Below are 17414 nucleotides of genomic sequence, written 5' to 3'. Positions count from 1 at the left end.
CCTTTACTATTGACTTTCGGGTGTTGAGGTTCAGTTGTCACTGTGGGGCGATGTTAGTGTTCGCCCAATGACCGTGCTATCTGGGGAACCATCAGTGGTCTCTTCGGCTGAGTCTCCGCAACGGGAATCACCTGGAGGGGACTCGAGAGCTCCAGTCTCATCATCTGTTGCTTACACAGGACTGGTCTCTGGTTTGAAAAGGGAGAAATTCCTGCCGAGAGAGGTGAATGCAGTGTCGCGTCGGGCGCGGTAGTAAGCTGTGTAGATACAGAAATGGCTGCAGAGCCTTGACCTGACTTACGCCCTCAAGAACCCTCATCGGTGGGTGGAAACAGTGGCGAAGTTTGAGACGCTAATCGGGTTTAGTGATTTCGCCAACGGCTTCCTAATAGCTGAGATTTTCGCACGATATTTTCCTGGCGAAGTGACGATGCATAGTTTCGACCCTGGTCTGTCGCTGGCCACCAAGCAGAATAACTGGGAGACTCTGTAGCATCAACAGGAGCGGCAAGTGTGTCGGGTTCGGTCTGAAGGTTCAAGTTTTTCAAGAAGTACAATGTGGATATCACTGTTGAAGACTTCGAGCCAGTCATTCATAGCTGTCCTGGTGCTGGTATCAACATTGTCACCAAGGTGAGGACGCGGTGATTGATATAGCTGAGACGTGTGCAGGCGTATTATATTCTCACGAAGAGGCGCTTGGGTGGTAGTGGAAGCAAGACTGGCAGTAGAGAAGAGAGTGAGGCGGGTCAACTGTGTCGTAATGTGAGAGTTGTTGGTAGGCACTTCCTCTGTCGTCCACGGCGGTGTGGATAGTGATGCTCCGAACTACGCGAAGAACACGGCGTCAGTAGTACTGAAAGACCCGGAGATCGATAGAACTGTTGATGACAACGCGAGGGTTGTGAAAGTGAAGGAGCTTATAGATGGAGTTCTGGATGGTCTATGTAGGCGCTGATAGCTCTGGATGCACACAACCAAGAGCAGCTCAGTGAGAAGGCCAGGACGGGTAGCAATGACTCACAGTATCGCCTCTATCCACAAGGTAGGAAGGGCCTCGCTGAGTTCGTCATGGCTTCTCTGTAGGGCGTCCTGATGTGGGCCAAAACGAAGAAGAGCTTGAGCCTGGTGAGCAAGGTGGAGATGAGCCAATAACGGTGGGCGTTGAAGCACGCCAAGTGGTGTCTGTCTTGTTTATTCCTCTGGCAGGTGAGAGAGGCTAGAGAGAAGCTCTTGGCTGCAATGCTTGATCCGTGCGAGCCGAGTGATGAATTTACTGTGAGTAGAAGGGGGGGGACGGCGTGGTCTATGGTTACACCTATAGTAGGGCTCCGGGCTGCAGCGACGCCACATTGGCCTTGAAGCTTTAGGCTCTGCAGAAGGACCGTCACAGGGTAGTCTGGGCACAGCGAGTAGCTCCAATGGTCACATCAGGTGGAGCGGTATCGGTGTTGGAGGTGATTAAGTCTATAGTGACAGCTGCTGTGGAAGAGCACCCGCAAGGCGGATCCGCCCTATTGCAGTCACTGGGTCCTCAGAAGGATGTCATGGTATGGTATACTCTACTTGTCATCAGCTCTCGATGAACCCGCTTAGAGGACCCTCCTTGAGTCTGATAGCACTATACCGGCGGAAGTAGTGATGTCCGCATTGGCTGCTATCAAGGACCAAGCTGCTAGGCTAGCTCCTATGCTGGTCGATAAGTAACGTTCTCTATCATAGCCGAGCAGTGGTAGCTGTGGTCTTTGTAGTCCGGTGGAGGTATGGCGCTTGTGGAAAATCTTTGAGAAAGGCTTCAAGACGGTCCCTGAGGACTCCCCGGTTCTGCCACGGCTTGCTGAGCTCATGTATGCGATAGGCACTGCTATGCGTGCAGTAGATCCTCAGCTCACTGCTAGTGCTGCGAAGGATGTGAGCACGCCTGAGAGGTTGAGGATTCCTAGTAGAGGTTTGCAAGGTACTAGTACCGCTGTTGACCCCAATCATATGCGGTTCAATTGACGGTCACAGTCAGCATCTGCTGTCCTTTCTATTCAAGGTGAGTGATGGAGAGCCTCCATTCCCCTTCATATAGACCCTTGGTTGATCTGGTGTATTCAGGGCTTCGTAGGAGCAACGGCAGAGGACGTATTAGAGATGCTGCATGCATTGCGGGAGGAGATCGTGTACTGTTACGGTGGTAGTACAGAGAGAGATGGTCAGCCTCGTGGTGAATACTCATTACAGGGCGTATGGGGGAGGTCTTGCCACCCCTTGTGCGCTGTATGAACTTCATCATCACTCTGCGGCTAGTTGCTGACTATGAAGATCCGGCAGGCAGGGCCCTTGCTGATGTGTAGGGAAGCAGCGGCCCATTGGCTGTAGCTTTCTCGTTAGGTATATCTACTACGCGCTCCAAGGTGTTGATAGTAGTTCCTACCAGGCGAGAACTAGAGGCCTTGGGATACTCCTTGAGGTTGGTGGATAACTCCAGCTTCCGTCAATCCGGTCTGTCTCAGCTCGCAGCGAGTAGTTGTGTGTTAACTGAGGTGATCCGTGAGGCTACTGTTAAGACCATCATAGCGGCTACGGTGGAAGAGGTAGAATCTGGTACTTGCCTGGGATGGGAACAGCAGGTAGACAGGGGTCGAGATGGTGTGGGAAGGAAGAGTGGAGGGTTAGGCCGTGGTACTGGCGTTGTTACTGACCTTCCTTGATGTGGCAGTGAGGGGATCTTCTGAAGGGGTGTCCGCAGATGCCGAAGGTGAACATACTGAAGTGATCGAACCAGCGCTGTCTTTCAGATGATATACAGACTCGGGAAGCACTGGCGCTCCTTGTGAAGTTGATCAGTGGTACGGCATCGGTTGAGGTTCGCCAGGTAGGCACTGTGGTAGGCGGCAGCCCTATTAATATGTACTGCCAGATAGCCCTCGTCGCCTTGGCCAAGTCGAGTACCCTCGAGGCATTCGAGGGGCTTCTAATGGAGCCCTTCCTTGAGGCCGTGATTGGTTCGCCAGACGAAATACGGAGGTATAGTGGATGCGGCTCTGAGCATATTCGTAGTGTTGCTCATTAGGTCTGTTCTCTCTCCCTCTTTTGATGGTCATACTACTACCCTGCCTGTAGACGCATCTCCGTGTCTCCGTTGTTGGTGGAAAAGGCAAATAGAGGAGACTCCTCGTGAGTGCCCGCAGTAGTCGTCAAGGAGCAATCACTTCATCAGGCGGCGTGCGTTGGCCGAGTTGTCCACAAGTCACTGCCTCGGCACTCTCAGCTATGGTATCACGCAGAGAGGGCGGTGCGCCTATGGACTCGTTGTCTTTACCTCTGTTGGAGGTGCTTCTATCGGCATTGGTTTCCGCCCATCGGAGTCTCAGGTTCTGGGCAGTTTCTTGTCAGTGGGTGAGGAAGCTGTTGATTCCGCTGCTGCTCATACCTGGATCAAGCTTTTCCGAAGTCTGAGGTGGACGGGTCCCAGCCATGACTTGGCCATCGATGTCCTTGCAGTGGTCCTCTATTCGCCTCCCTCCTGATACCACACCTTCATGATCTCGCGGCGGTGTGTATCGGTCATCTGCTGTCAAAAGGAGTTCCGAAGGCCGTCTCTTTAGAGGAACTGTCTACACTCATTTGGCGGAAGATCCTCATGCCGTAGTGATAGTCACTTTTCCAGGGTCCGGTCCTATTGAATATAGGTATTATCGAGGAGGAGCTGCTCAGGCGGACGCCGTCGGTGAGGATCGTCTTGTTGAGTTCATTAGAAACTTCGAGCCGGAGAAAGCGGCGTCAATGGCGATAGATCAGTTTCGAGAGAAGCTGAACGCTGTGTGAGTAGTATAGCTACTTTGATGGGAGACGACTCGATGACTAGATACATCAAGTCTCCGTTTGAGAATATTTACGGCTGATGCTGATGCCGGCATGTTTCCATGCTGAGCTGCTGATGAGGGTACACAAATGAGGTTGTGTTTGTTAAGTCGTTAATATGATTAGAGGCTACGTGCTATGCGGGGATGTGGATGTCTCACAGTAACGGTATCGTTCTAATGCCAAGCCGTTTGCTAGAGGCAGACGGGCCAACATCAGCATTAACTCCATCGTCCTCCCTCATGGTGGATGAGGACCCTGTTGAGCTCTCTGTGTATCTGAGTGCCTCGAGCCGTCGCTCTCTACAGGGTGGATTCTGCCATCTGACTGCGTGGATGTTCACATCGGGAGACAAAGGCGGTCAGACTCTTGTCAAGGACATTCCTTTGAAACTCCACGGTTCGCGTTCCGAGGCTCAGAGGACGGCTACTGCGCAGTTCACTTGGACTTGGGACCCTAAGGCTTGTTATGTCGTATTGTACACGTTCCCGGCCACAGCTCAGTCGTCATCTCAATCTCGCATTCGAGCTAGCAATTTCGCTAGGTGGGCGCTGAAGGCGATAGAGATGTGCACTCCTCGAGGGTTGGCCTCTTGGGTTGGTGCGTCAGATCCCAACATTGAGGAGAGCATTGAACGTGGTGGCTCTGTGGAAGGGAGTGTGAGAGACGCCTACGTTGTATACGTTTGGAGCGGCAAGGATGCTGACTTGACCGTCAAGGTTACGGCTTTGGCTCGGGGATATGATTTGGGTAAGGCTCTGCGATGCTCAGGAGTGTCAGAGAGAGGGAGTTGGTGCGGCTCATCGGCGTTGAGAAAAGTTATTGGGGTTGACGCTCAGCCAGATGGAGGGGATGAGTCGGATTATACTCATAGTACCTCTGGAGAGGAATGCCAGCTTCTTCGTTTGCTGGAACGCACGCTCGGAGGAGAGGAAACAACAAGGGCTCATCAGCGGCAATTCAAGCAACAGTCCCAGCCATCAGAGGCACATGAAGTATTTTCACTGCCGACAAGTGTTGTCCATGGTAAACCACCAATGGTACCAAGCCTAAGATTGGGAACGATAAGTGCTACTGCGGACCAGTCACGTTCCGGCAGAGGCTCTTCTTCTCGTCGTGAGACTCAGAGCGCTAGAGCGGGGCCGAGTGGGAGGAGACGTATGATTAGCCCTACCGAGGCCGATCTCTTGGAGAATCCACCGAAGTCAGCGAGATCCTCCGAGGCCTCTTCTGGGAGAAGGCAACAGAATGCTGTGGCACAACCGCTGAATATACCCCGGTGAGCGTAGCGAAATCACGCCTGTGGCGACTTTGTGGATGCCTGAGAGGTCTGGTTCCGCCATTTTAGGCCGAAGACTGATCTGGAGTTGATTCAGTCATTTGACCTGAGTCCAAATGCCGATAATTCACATCTTCCTGCTGAGGTTCAGAACGAGCTCCGTTTGCATCAGTACAGGTATTCGACAAGAGCGTTCTTAGCAGTTGCCAGTGTGTGCTTCTAAGGTCGCAATGCAGCGAGATTTTACCTGGGGCTCTCTACCTCGGGGGAGCGAAGGTTGCATCAAATTTGGAGATACTGGAGGAGAAAGGGATCACCCACATTGTTAACACGGCGGCTGATGTGTGCAGTAACTCATTTGCAAACAGGAACATCAAGTATGCTATTTGGAACAAATCTGTCCGGAACCCTAGAAAAGGTTCTACCGGGATTTGAACCCAGATCGCCAGATTCAGAGTCTGGAGTGCTAACCGTTACACCATAGAACCAGATGTTTGGAGTCTCTCGGAGCTCCTGGGGATCGGATGTCCACTGCCTGTGCTCAGGTATTTGACCTTATTCCTGAAGGATGCGAGAGACGAGCCTATGCTCCCTGCAGTGCTTTATTGTACTATGCTGTGGATTCATTCCGCGATCACGGAAGCAAAAGGCAAAGTTCTAGTCCATTGCTTTGAGGGAGTAAGATGGTGTTTGAAGGGGATGATGATTACTCTACGGATATTTCAGGTTAGCAGGAGCTCTACAGTTGTCATCGCATATCTGATGTGGCTCAGAGCTTGGACGTATAACCAGGCCTTTAACTGGGTCAAAGCTATTCGGTACGCTATTCAATGGGACTCGGATGGTATCATAGACTGCTCCTCTGAGTGGTTCCCTCAGGCCCATCTGTAGCCCGAACACGGGATTCACTTGTATTCTGATAGTCTTCGGCAAGAAGCTTGAAAGGGCGAGAGGGCCTCAAACCTTGATGGAGGCGACCGCGGCTTATCCCACCATCTCGAGGGTCACGGTGAGTTTCGCTTCGTTTTGTACTTCGAGGGAGGTCTCTACTACTGTTTGGAGTGCTGTAGGTACACTCATTGCGTACTCTTCCTACAGCTGCGGCACTCATGATCGCCTTGCCAGTCTCAGCAGGATCGGCTTTGGGTGCCGAAGCCCCTACGATACCGTTGAAAATTGATTCTCGGTGGGTAGCGCTCACTAAGGTTTGCATGCAGTTCACTGAGAACTGTTTGCAGATTCGCCCATATTCTGCAACACGACAGGTCGGTCGTCATTTTGCGGTCAGAAGCAACGAGAGCCGAGATAATCGATACGGCAATCGCTGAGCATTTGCGCCGAGTACTGAAGTGCAAATGTCTCTCTTTCTCTCCTCGAGGAGTCTACTACCATAACGGAGCTTCGAATCGGCAATACGGCGAATCAATCAGGTTCGAATTGTCGAGTTTGGCTGCGATGAAGATGAAGATGGTCCATTGGAAGTCTTTGAAATATTTATTGATGGTGAAGTTGATAATGAATCGATGGCAGCTCTTGGGAAGATGATTTCCCCGAGTAAGCATACCGCGGGTCAGAGAAAGGTAGATGTGCCGCTCATAGGCTCCGCGATCACTGAACTCTCTCTGGAGTCTCTCATACAAACGATTACGAATTCAGCGTGGGATGAAGAGTATGGTGACGCCAGCGATTTCATCCATGGTACTGATCGGAGAACAGATACAATGCTATAACCGAGAGCGAAGGACGACCTTTGGATGCATCCGGGGATGGCACTGAGACGCCGAGTATGACACATGTGGCAGACTATGTAAGCAGATGAAGATAATAAGCTGTGGTAGGGTGGTCGATAGGTACCGCCAGTAGGCCGCGAGATCCTCTCCCTGGGCTCGCTCAATGGTGCGGGGAAGCCGACTCCTGCCAAAGATCATGAGGCTCGGGAATATGATGTATCGGGCGGGGACGCTGACGGAAAGACAGAGGTTTACTGCTATCCCGACGTAGAGTACTCCAGTCGGCTTACACAGTAATTCGTGTTTACCTTGGCTGCATCAGTGGACCTTCTGATGTAGATTCGAGCCAGATGAGCTTGAGGAGGGTGAAGTTTTCATTATATTCGTGCCACGTCGGAAGCTGCTGGTCATTTGGGTGGGCGAGGGCAGTGCTCAGGTCGGTGATGAACTATGACGCATTAGCGACTCTCATCCTCCTCTGCAGCCACCGGACCAACGAATCGAGAGTATACGCAAGATCCTCTGCGAGCGGCATCATGATATGGATGAATCGTCAGTTGAAGTTGAGGTAGTATATCAAGGCGAAGAGATGGATGAGTTCGAGGAGTACTTTGATGATGATTAGTATCATTCATGACACTGGTATTGCCAGCGACTGATGATGTCTCATTTGAATGACACCTACTCCTGTTGCTGCAGTAACCCGGATATTACCATGCACTCATATCCAATACAATACTGTTGAGTTTATGATGGAGTCTACCAATTGTTGCTCGCAAATCTTGCAAATCTTGCATTTCCTCAACGCCTATTCTCCACGGACACGCAGTGCTTCAAGAATTCCGAATTGATGTTTTTGTAATCGCGAGTTAATATTTGTGAATAAGAATCAAATGCCAAGTCCCGAACAACACTTATCACCAACAACTCAACCCCCTGTTGGCTGTTCTTCTTGGCACAGCACAGATGCCCAACTTCTCTCAGAGTCGATCAGTCCCCCTGGCCGTGGTCCGGCCTCTACGACCTCAGCCTCGAGCGGTGACAGTACGCTCAGTCGGAGGGTGAAATTTGGCGGTTACCCGTCGTTCGATCCTACGGTTGGTAGCGAGTCTGTGGTCAGCGGAGTTCAGTCTCTCGAGTGTTGTGGTGACACGGACGATCTGGAGGAACGGATAGCTGCTCTCTCGAATGATGTTTCACAGGCTCATATTGAGCTCAACGAAGAGCGGCAGAAGCGGCGGCTCTTGGAGCTGGAGAATGAGACGTTGAAGTTGAAGGTGTTGTCTTTGACTATGATGAACCCAGAAGCCGCAGCCGCGCTGGAAGCTGCTGTTGACGATGGTTATGATAGCGGCAATAGTCTGGACCTCTCGCAGATCTATCTCGGGAGTAATGCGAGCCATCATAATCGTAATCGAGCGATGACGGCAGTCGAGTCTCAACAATCATTACCCATGTGCCGTAAGGCCACCGTGGATGATGCTATTTTGGCCATGGAATTCGAGAATAAGGAGGATGTGCTGGTTGTACGCCACATAGGGAGTCTCGGTTTCGGTCCGGCTCAAACATTGGCTGCATACTTCTCAGTATTTGGTAGAGTACAGGAGGTCATAGAGATTGAGGACAGAGACGAAGCTATCGTTGTCATGGCCGGTGGTCCTGGTAGCACTTCATTCTTCCCCCACGGTGTTAAAGTGGTCAGTGGAGGCGAGGTTGAAATCACTTCTTACGACGAGGCTTTGTCAGCGGGTTGGCTTTCGGATGCTCCGACTCACGATACCGATTCTCGATTCTCGATGTCGATGAATAGCAGTGGTCGTCTTGGCAGTTCGTCGCCCCTCTATGGCTGGCAAGTGAAGACTCCCAGGGGCTCGGTGACCCACCAGAACTCGCTGAGGAGTCATGCACAGACGTGGGATGCTAGCAGCTCGCTGCCGGAGTCATCAAAGGCGACTGAGGCCGGCGAGCCGCCACGGATGAATCTGTTGGAGGCGTTGCAAGTTTTCAATGCAGAGGATGAGAAGAGGGTTTTCACGGTTCGGAAGGTGCACAAGTTGGGCTTCAAGTCACAGCATGCCTTAAGGCAGTACTTCAGCCAGTTCGGTAGGGTGAAAGATGTTGTTCTCCTCCCGATGAGGGCCAAGCCGAAGCCAGGCCCGAGCGGTCAAGTTCGTGGTGTCCGCCCGAGTTCGATGGGCTTTGTGGTCATGCAACGCCCTGAAGATGTGCAGAAGATCCTCGCATACGGTGGTGTCCATACGATCAAGGGCTGGCCTATCGAGGTTCGACCCTTCGTACGACCGAGCGATAAGCGAGATTCGAAGGACAGTACTCCTGATGACGGGTCGCCGAAGAATAACAGCAGCGACTAAGCCTGTGAAAGCCGATGCCACGCTGAATGCCGTTTCTTTGGTCGTAATATACTCTGAATGATTCTGTTTCTATCTCATACCTTTTCTTCTCTTGCTGATTTGTATCATCATCATCATTACCAAACTAGAGTAATAGCGTCTTACGCCCTGTGTCGTAGACACGGAGTTTCTTTATCACCAGTTCACCTCGCGACACCCATTCTCGCCATGGGGCCTTTGAAGCCAACTAGCAACAAACCTCGATAACGAGTGCTTTCTGGCTCTCCCCCTTGGCGTGATTGACGACCCGAGGTGATTGTGATCTCTCTGAAGTTCTCCTCTATCTGTGGTTTTAAATTTCACTCAATCACCATGCCGTGCTCATTTTTGGGTCGGCCAATATAACTTCACGAAGCAGCGGCGAGGAGTTTCTGATTCCCCCGCGAATGCTCAAAACTAGTGCGAACTGTTCTATATATCATCATCATCATTGTAAAGAGGCAAGGCCCCTTTTTCTATCATCATAATGCTGGTAGTTTTTACTATGGTGATGTGTCTATCTCTAACCCTTGTAGATGTATACTCATCACCGTCTACAGTGCTCTCCTTCTGGAAGTGTCGGGCGAAATCGTCCCGGAGCGTAAGCGAAGTCATTGTTACTGTTGCAAGTATTGTGCGTTGTCGCTATCCCATTTTCGCGTGGTGCTTTCCTCTCTGCCAAAGTGCTAGGTTGCGTTACTAGTAGTAACCGGCGAGTTAGAAGCGTCGAACCTTCAGCATGTTCCATGAAGAATAAGGCGTCGTCATCTGAAGCTGTCGAGCGCTTCTTCGCGGACTTCGACCTCGGGTCCACGGATCACGTGTCTAGCGGAGACTCCTATTTCGACTCGCACAACCAGAAAGAGAGTTATGAAGTAGGTTACCACTGATGATGGTAAAGGAGATGAACTCATCGACTTCAGGAGCTCCTCAACGATGAAGTTCATCAAGAAGCTTATCGTAGAGCTATACTCGCCAATAAGGACCTTTTCACCGACCGCATCATCCTAGTGGTCGGATGCGGTTTAGGCTCGGCGCCATATGTGGTGGCCGAAGCCGGAGCTAAGATGGTTTTAGCACAAGAGAGAAATCAAGTAAGTCCCATTGGTCCATGAATGGTCCGGAATGGATACCTTGTTGCATGTGTTCTTCTCAAGACAGGTCGCTACGTCCCCGAGATCGCTCGGTTGAATGATTATGAAAATATCATCAACGTCAGAGGTGACGTTAATGACCCTGGGTTTACCTTACCGTATGGTATTACCGAGGTAGCATCTTCAACTGCAGTGCTATTCGCAAGCTGGGTGTCAGGTTGACATCATTGTGTCGGAGCCTATGAGCTACTTGTTGCTGCACGAGTCTCGTATCCGAGACGTTATTGTGGCTCGTGAGCGGTTTTTGAAACCTGGCGGCAAAATGTTCCCTAATCGGTAGTGGGGAATGTGACTCGGGGATGCTCCGGAATTACTATGCGCCGTTGGTGGATGTATTGGTTAATATCCACTGCGGCTTGAAGGGCCGTTGTCACTGTTAGGTTTACCATGCACCTTTGCGCTGTAGCAGCTCCGCAAGAGTATACTATGTGGAAGGAATTCTGGCAAGATATTGGTGGATTCGATTTCTCGGAGTAAGAGTTAGCTCTATATGCTTGCACTACTGATGCCTCTCTGACCAGTCCTTGTCTACGGCTCACTCTGGGAACTCCTCTCGTATGCTCAGCTTCACACATCGGTTGCGATAGGGATGATGAAAATGGAGGTACGAACTGCCAAGCACAAACTGCCGAGTTGCATCTACGCCGATTCTTAGATGCGTGGCAGAAAAGTCGATTGACATCAACTTCAGCAGAGCTTTTTACTGTGGATTTGCTGACAGCTCCTGCAGACCTCGCAACGTGGCCAGAGCTACTCTGTGGAGAGTTTGAGATCTCACCCCGAGTAGATGAGCGAGATGTAGATATCCGGGATGTTCATGTAGTAGTGGTGAATACCATGATCAATGTCGGCATTGATTTCATCGCTTCTGTTCCAGTGGTGGGATAGAGACGCGTTTGAGCACGAACACCGCGTCGATGCACTAGCAGTATGGTTTGATGTGAAGTTCGATCATGCCTTTGTTCCCGTTGAGTACTCCACTGGCCCTGAGGCCCCGTGGACTTGTTGGCAACAGACCATATTGCGGGTGAAGACACTCTGATATGTGCACTAATAGTGATACACTTGCTTGGTTTCAGTTACCAACATTTTCATTCAACAATGTTGAAGACTCGGATCGGCCTCCAGAAGCTCCAGCAGTGCTGCTACCTGGTAGCACCATCAGAGGGCGTATAGCCTTCTGCCAAGCCTCACTGAAGCGGCGAGATATAGATGTGAAGATCTCTATGGAGGATGGCCGTGGGGGGAATATCAATACGTATTACACATTGCAGTGATTCTGTGTTTCTAAAGCATGTTGCTACACTTTCGTTTAAGTTGGGTTGGTTCGGTGAAAGGCAATCATACGACCTTCTGGAGCCGTTGCCGCTACTCCCAGATTATTGGAAGTGCCTCAGAGGCTCAATCCGTTGAGGCGTTTCCAGCGACCGAATTTTCGCTACTCTGCCACGGTGGCTGTGCTGTCATCAATGTCACTCTCCACTCTTCCTGTCGATACGCTAGGGCACATAGTGGTCCTCATTGGCATTATGCATCATGGGTAGCCTGTCAGCAGTCACAGGTTGAGCCCTTCATGAAAACGTCATCTAATGGCAGGACGAGTGAGCTCTTGGGAGAATTGCGAACGACTAACCTAGCTCAAGAGAGAGTCCTTCAGTGATTTGGAGTTCCATCAAATCAAGCAGCTCCAAACAACGATCGAGATAGAGGTGCAAGGAATACGTAGGTCACCAATTCCTTGCACTTCCATCTTATTTAGGTGGCTGATCTTAACCGACAACCTCACTAACTCCATTATCATGGATGTTCTGGAGGCGATAGTCATCACCATGAGGTCAGCAGGATGATTTGAGAGTCCCGGGTGATCGGCTCATGAAGCTCGTACTTTGTGTCTCCGGCGATATCGTCCGATAGTACTCATTTTGACGGAGAACTAGTAGCGACTTTTAACACCCTCCGGCCCGTCTCGAGAACGCAAGTTAAATAACCAGACTCTGGTTTCGACCTTAGGCATCCCATGATATGGGTGTTTCAGCACCTCATAAAGTCTCTGGGCAACTCTCCATTCTTATGGTGTGAAGTTAGCTGAGTCTGTTCGATTCTATCGTTAAGTACAAGAGACCCTGCGGATGTCAATGAGCTCTCAGGAAACTTAATTGAGCATAGCAAATCCCCATTGACAACATTCTTAACACAACAAAGCCGAGTGACTTCTATCTGCATCACAACGTGAGCGCGAACATGTTATGGATACTCAATCTAATGCGACGAGTGTATTTGTTTCGTGAGCGAGTCTCTGACACTTGATCAGAATTATAGGGAGAGCAATGCTGTCACCAACGTAACCAGTGATGCTACAGTGGTAGCGGAGATTGCCGTTGCCGAGTTCTAAAAAACGGGTCAGTTGAGAACTTCATTCCTACAAGGCGTCGTACCTTAGTTGAAGTTGCCGGAGTCGCCTGGCTCGCATCGGCCTCTTTAGTGGGAGGGAGAGCAGCAACCTGACAGAAAAGAGGAGCATCCAATCCGAGTTCTAAACCCACATCCAGTGCTATAACGTGAACATACCTTGGGATCCGAGACTTCCACTTCATCCTCCGCTGTCATATCCACCTGCCCCTCGCCTGCATGCGGAGGAGTGTGTGGTTTAACGGGAACCGCCTTGGTAGTCGGTTCAGGAGTACTCTGCTTCGGTGTGCTCGTAGAAATAGGAGTTGGCTGCTGAGATGGCTCTTGCGGTCGGGCGCCGCTGTTCTGTCGTGTCGGCTCTTGTGTTCTGGTGTTGGTGTTATCTTGCGCATAGCGTATCGGCTTCGTCGTCTCCGGCTCCATACTGGAAGCACTTGATAAAATTTCGGTGGTAGCATCAGGAGCTGAAGTAGTGATAGGAGCTGTCCCATCATCTGTGTCGTTGGTTGCATCTACGTAAGCGGATCGTATTTCTGTGGCCGTACGGTTTATCTTTGGATACCTTCTCCTTCGCCTTCGTCCTCCGTGATACTTTCCTTATCGACAGTCGAAGCTCCGGTCTCTTGCGGTGACATCACTAGAAATGCTCAAATAGTCTTCGATATCATTCAGTGCAAGTACCTTCTTCGAGAGCCGCTGGGGCGTGCTCTAATATAAGTCCTTTTGGTAGTTGGTCTCTTGCTGCGCACATACGAGATATTATTTGGGGAACCGAAAGCCCCATGCTGCCTTCTCTGAGCATCTCGATGCATGCCCGGTCGTCATCAGTTGGGCTGGAAAAGTAGACGATCCTAGAGGCAACTGTAAATGATAACCCAGAGGTTCCTTTTTGGGGGACTCACTCGGACTTCCCTTGTGCATCATCACAACGGAATGCCACAACCCAAGAGCCTTCAGGAGAGTGGTACATGGCGACGACAGGTCGCGAGGACTCGCCATCCGACAACCCGCAAAGATTGGGGGCGAAGGATACGATCTACAGCGTTAATCGATTTCGAGACTAATGAACACGATTCTATATCTCACGGAGTCTTCCGAGTTGCTCCAGCTGGATCCGTTCGATTCCATGTCCGCTGTGGTAGAATTATTTTCGCTCTTCTCTCCGACCTCCTTTCCAGTCGTTGGCTCTTGTTCGCTCTCACCAGCTGCTGCTTGTGGCTCGTCGTCGGATTTCTCAGACTTATTGGTAGACATTGCTAAGGAAGACGAAGCAATTGTTACTATGATCAGCTTGTGAACTTTACCATTCACGAGCGGGGTGGGGGGTTCCTCCAAGACGAATCTAGGTGGAATCTGGTTTCTTCTGGCGCACATTAGAGAAGTCATCTTCGCAACAGGAAACTCTCCACTCTGTCTCCTCAACATAGTAACGCACTCCACATTACTATTGTCCGGAGCAGAGAAGTAGTAAACTCTGAAAGACCGTACATACTTATAGCGTATACTTCACAATTTGACACCAACCTGGCGGTCTCGTTCTGGGAAGCTCCACATCGGAAGGCAAAAGTCCACCCACCAGTCGGGAGGCGGTAGATCGCAGCTGCGAGCTCCGAAGCCTTGCCGTCAGACAAACCACAAAGGTTAGGAGCAAGCGAAACGACCTACCAACAGTGTAGGTCAAACGAAGGGATGCTGAATTCAATGGGCGTGGTTCACGTGAAAGTGTCTACACCATTCGATCTTCATCGGCCGTGTTGAAATACATGTTTGATTTCCACAGCTGAGTTTAGGAGTTTGCTTACTAATCATAGAAGTTCACATACGAGTTCTGGTAGGCGTGTACAGGAACCAATACGAACTTCCCAAATTCTTTCGAGACTCATATCGTCACCAACACATGTGGTTGACCATGTGCATATTTTCTCACACTGTTCCCCGGGTGCGATAAGACACCGGTGAGGTCGCCTTAGATCAGACCACGCGACAGCCTCCAGACTCACTGAGTTCTCCCATTCACTGGAACCAGTTTTCCTCATCTTGTGGAGCATGCCTTGTCGGTAACTCGAAGTGGGTTCACTCTCGACATTGTGCTTGGGGTTGTTGACGGCAGAACCAATCTTTCTCCTCAAACTGTGGTGGTAGTCGAATTTTGGGTTGATCATGGATGGAGGTTTGCTGCCATTCCCGCATACAATCTCGACAGCTTCCTCTGCACTTGCGGTATCCGGAATAGGAAAACTCTCCAGAACTTCCCGGCAAGTGGCATCACGAGCACTCATTATTTGCATACGACGATTGTTTGTCTGTTTCTGAGGGCCACCCTTGTTCATCAGTCGCTTCAGCTGCTGCTGACAGGGTCCAGATAACTCCCAGTGTCCTTCCCCTATCTTCGTGATGATTATGGCAGGAGGACTGATGCGAGAGATGGAGATTCCGCATTTGACATGCGAACCAGAATGGTCCTCTGGTATCTACGAAGCATGGCATTTGAGATTACCGCGAGACTCATTAGACTCACAGCTTGCTTCCAAGGAGTGGTAAGTCCACGCTTGAACTCTGGGAGCCAGAAGGATCTGAGGTATCAGAGACTGATATGGACGAGCCGGACGGATAGCCTCACCCGGTCTTCCCGATGAGAAGAGCCATGGATAAGCATCTGCTTAGGGTCTGCATTGCGCGAAGGCTTGAAAAGAAAAAGGGGCCTGTAGCGGAGGGAGCATCCGGCAAGGAAGTGGTCCATTCACAACTCAGCTCAGCCCGATCTAAAATGACACAGTGCATGCACATGTATATGTTCTAGCCGAAAGCGGCCTGGAAAACGATGCGTTAAACAGCATAAAGCGCAGTCAACAAAAGCATACTCAAGATACCGGATGGACAAGCCAGGGGACGCCCACTCGACCTCTGAGAAGAGGAATTCATAAAATACCATACATTGCTCAAGTAGTGCTATTCTAACTAACGGCTACCATACTTCGGCTAGTTGCCTCTGGAAGGCTTCTCGGGGATGCAAAACACTTTCGATAACACGTTTATCATCCGTCGTGATGAGAATCCTGGAGTTATCTCCTTTCTGAGAAAGGCGACATAGCTCGTGCAAGGAGTGGCAGAAACTTGACGTTTCTTACAGGTTCGATTCTCGAGACTCTGTTCAGCTTTATGAGCTGATCTCCAAATACAGTCGGCTCAGTATATGTGATATTTTGATGGTTATCAATACTGTTCAGACTGGCGCTGGGAATTGGATTGGATTCTCGTTCTCCAGTGCTGGAACTGTGTGTAGCTGAGTCGCGCCTCCTTGCGTCAGATTCATCAGTCTCGGAAGTAGTCATATCGGTGTCTAAAGGGTTAGGAGCGAAGTAATTTCGGGCCACATGATGCGGTCGAAGACTCTCCCGCTCAGAGAAATGGGGGTGAATTCCAACGGAGAAGCCTCATTACGGCGGGTGACCTACCGTGGGGAATTCCACCTGGACGACCTGCCCTGCTGTTGGTGTGACTGCTGGTTTCGGAGTTCTTGAACACCGACGGCTTGAGATTAAATGCTGTGGAGTATTCGTTAACTCCCATGAGACGAATTGGAATAACGCTACCTTCCTCCAGCGGCCTGGGAGGTTGTTCGAGTTTGTATTCCCGAAGGAGCACATCGAGGGAATTGCAGAGCTCTTCAATGCCCTGTAAGCCCGGGAGATCACCGACACTTGGGGTCGAGCTGAGATACTCCTTGCAATCTCCCCTCAGTCCGCGGCCAAGCTTGACAAAGTGGGTCCTGAGAGGTTAACCCGTATCCCACCTCCAACCTTAGACCTGTTTACTTCAACTGTTGAGTGTTGATGTCCTTACACTTGAGCCCCATCGACCACTGATCGTCGACTGGAGCGAACAGTCCAAGGGAGAGCCCAGGCTCACCGGGGTGATAAATACCACAAAGATTTGAATCAACTGATACAATCTGAGGGACATCGTCCAGTCGTGAGGGATACCATAGACGCAGCAGGTTACCGAGTCTCGCCAAGACTGTCCTCCTGTGATGGCTTTTGCAGTGTCCGTACGAGTACTATGGTCCCCTAAGAGATCAAAAAGAGCATCAACCGAAAGAGACAACTCCACTATGAGAACAGCGTGGCGCTACAAGCACGGAGGAGTAGAATGATGAATTATGGTTGTCCGAATGACATAAATGATCGAATATCTACCCCAGGTAGACTACCAATAACTTCCACGGTAGTGGTTGAATGTTTGACCAGCGATGTCGTGGTTGACACTCTTGTTGTTGGTCTTGTCGTAGTGGTCGTTCTCATCGTCGTCGTAGTTGTTGTTGTTCTTGTCGTAGTAGTTGTTGTCGTAGTTGTCGTTCTCGTCGTCGTCGTAGCTGTTGTTGTTCTTGTCGTAGTAGTTGGTATAGTCGCCGTGACCGGCTCCCGTTCATCGTCAGGAATCGGTCTTGTCTCCGGAGTCCATCTGGCTCCACTATTGAGTTCGTCTTTCGTCGCTTCTGTCGGTCCGGCCTGTACGCCAATATCCGGCACTGAATGGAGCTATAATGCAAGAGTGATCGGTTAGGTATTGTACCTTCCGAGGACTCATTTGAACCGTCATCCGC

General features: G+C 50.6%; 6 protein-coding genes and 1 non-coding gene across 7 annotated transcripts; 5 read left to right on the top strand and 2 right to left on the bottom strand.

The window, feature by feature from the left end:
• Nucleotides 1–430: 430 nt before the first annotated feature.
• On the top strand, nt 431–3515 carry Pmar_PMAR006932 (hypothetical protein; the record flags this gene model as incomplete). Its single annotated transcript, XM_002783360.1, has 19 exons — nt 431–489; nt 534–633; nt 673–739; nt 783–910; nt 952–1045; nt 1087–1157; nt 1210–1278; nt 1328–1394; nt 1435–1550; nt 1597–1703; nt 1752–1911; nt 2101–2179; nt 2227–2335; nt 2377–2455; nt 2499–2615; nt 2662–2743; nt 2784–2860; nt 2906–3012; nt 3206–3515. The coding sequence occupies 19 exons, from the start codon at nt 431–433 to the stop codon at nt 3513–3515; spliced, it is 1998 nt and encodes a 665-aa protein (XP_002783406.1).
• A 576-nt stretch (nt 3516–4091) lies between these two features.
• On the top strand, nt 4092–7565 carry Pmar_PMAR006931 (dual specificity protein phosphatase, putative; the record flags this gene model as incomplete). Its single annotated transcript, XM_002783359.1, has 15 exons — nt 4092–4705; nt 4949–5128; nt 5198–5305; nt 5353–5505; nt 5674–5806; nt 5855–5946; nt 6008–6137; nt 6199–6314; nt 6367–6469; nt 6559–6682; nt 6728–6797; nt 6845–6935; nt 6979–7151; nt 7198–7294; nt 7343–7565. The coding sequence occupies 15 exons, from the start codon at nt 4092–4094 to the stop codon at nt 7481–7483; spliced, it is 2325 nt and encodes a 774-aa protein (XP_002783405.1). The 3' UTR covers nt 7484–7565.
• Nucleotides 5545–5616, bottom strand: Pmar_PMAR006930. Its single transcript has one exon. It is a non-coding gene; the product is annotated as a tRNA-Gln (tRNA).
• Nucleotides 7566–7824: 259 nt separating the features above from the next.
• Pmar_PMAR006929 (hypothetical protein) lies at nt 7825–9230 on the top strand (the record flags this gene model as incomplete). The annotated part of the gene is made up of 2 exons (XM_002783358.1): nt 7825–7919; nt 7964–9230. The coding sequence occupies 2 exons, from the start codon at nt 7825–7827 to the stop codon at nt 9228–9230; spliced, it is 1362 nt and encodes a 453-aa protein (XP_002783404.1).
• A 764-nt stretch (nt 9231–9994) lies between these two features.
• Nucleotides 9995–10879, top strand: Pmar_PMAR006928 (protein arginine methyltransferase, putative; the record flags this gene model as incomplete). The annotated part of the gene is made up of 5 exons (XM_002783357.1): nt 9995–10123; nt 10172–10346; nt 10410–10505; nt 10549–10678; nt 10783–10879. The coding sequence occupies 5 exons, from the start codon at nt 9995–9997 to the stop codon at nt 10877–10879; spliced, it is 627 nt and encodes a 208-aa protein (XP_002783403.1).
• A 110-nt stretch (nt 10880–10989) lies between these two features.
• Pmar_PMAR006927 (hypothetical protein) lies at nt 10990–11429 on the top strand (the record flags this gene model as incomplete). Its single annotated transcript, XM_002783356.1, has 2 exons — nt 10990–11221; nt 11280–11429. Coding segments are annotated over 2 exons (382 nt in total), but the record flags the coding sequence as incomplete, so codon positions are not given.
• Nucleotides 11430–13897: 2468 nt separating this feature from the next.
• Nucleotides 13898–14065, bottom strand: Pmar_PMAR006926 (hypothetical protein; the record flags this gene model as incomplete). Its single annotated transcript, XM_002783355.1, has 1 exon — nt 13898–14065. A coding segment is annotated over one exon (168 nt), but the record flags the coding sequence as incomplete, so codon positions are not given.
• Nucleotides 14066–17414: the final 3349 nt, after the last annotated feature.

The sequence above is a fragment of the Perkinsus marinus genome (assembly GCF_000006405.1).
Source record: "Perkinsus marinus ATCC 50983 genomic scaffold scf_1104296937060, whole genome shotgun sequence".
NCBI classification, from domain to species: domain Eukaryota; phylum Perkinsozoa; order Perkinsida; family Perkinsidae; genus Perkinsus; species Perkinsus marinus.
Note: the sequence above shows the minus strand (reverse complement) of the source record. Positions and strands in the feature narration are given on the sequence as shown.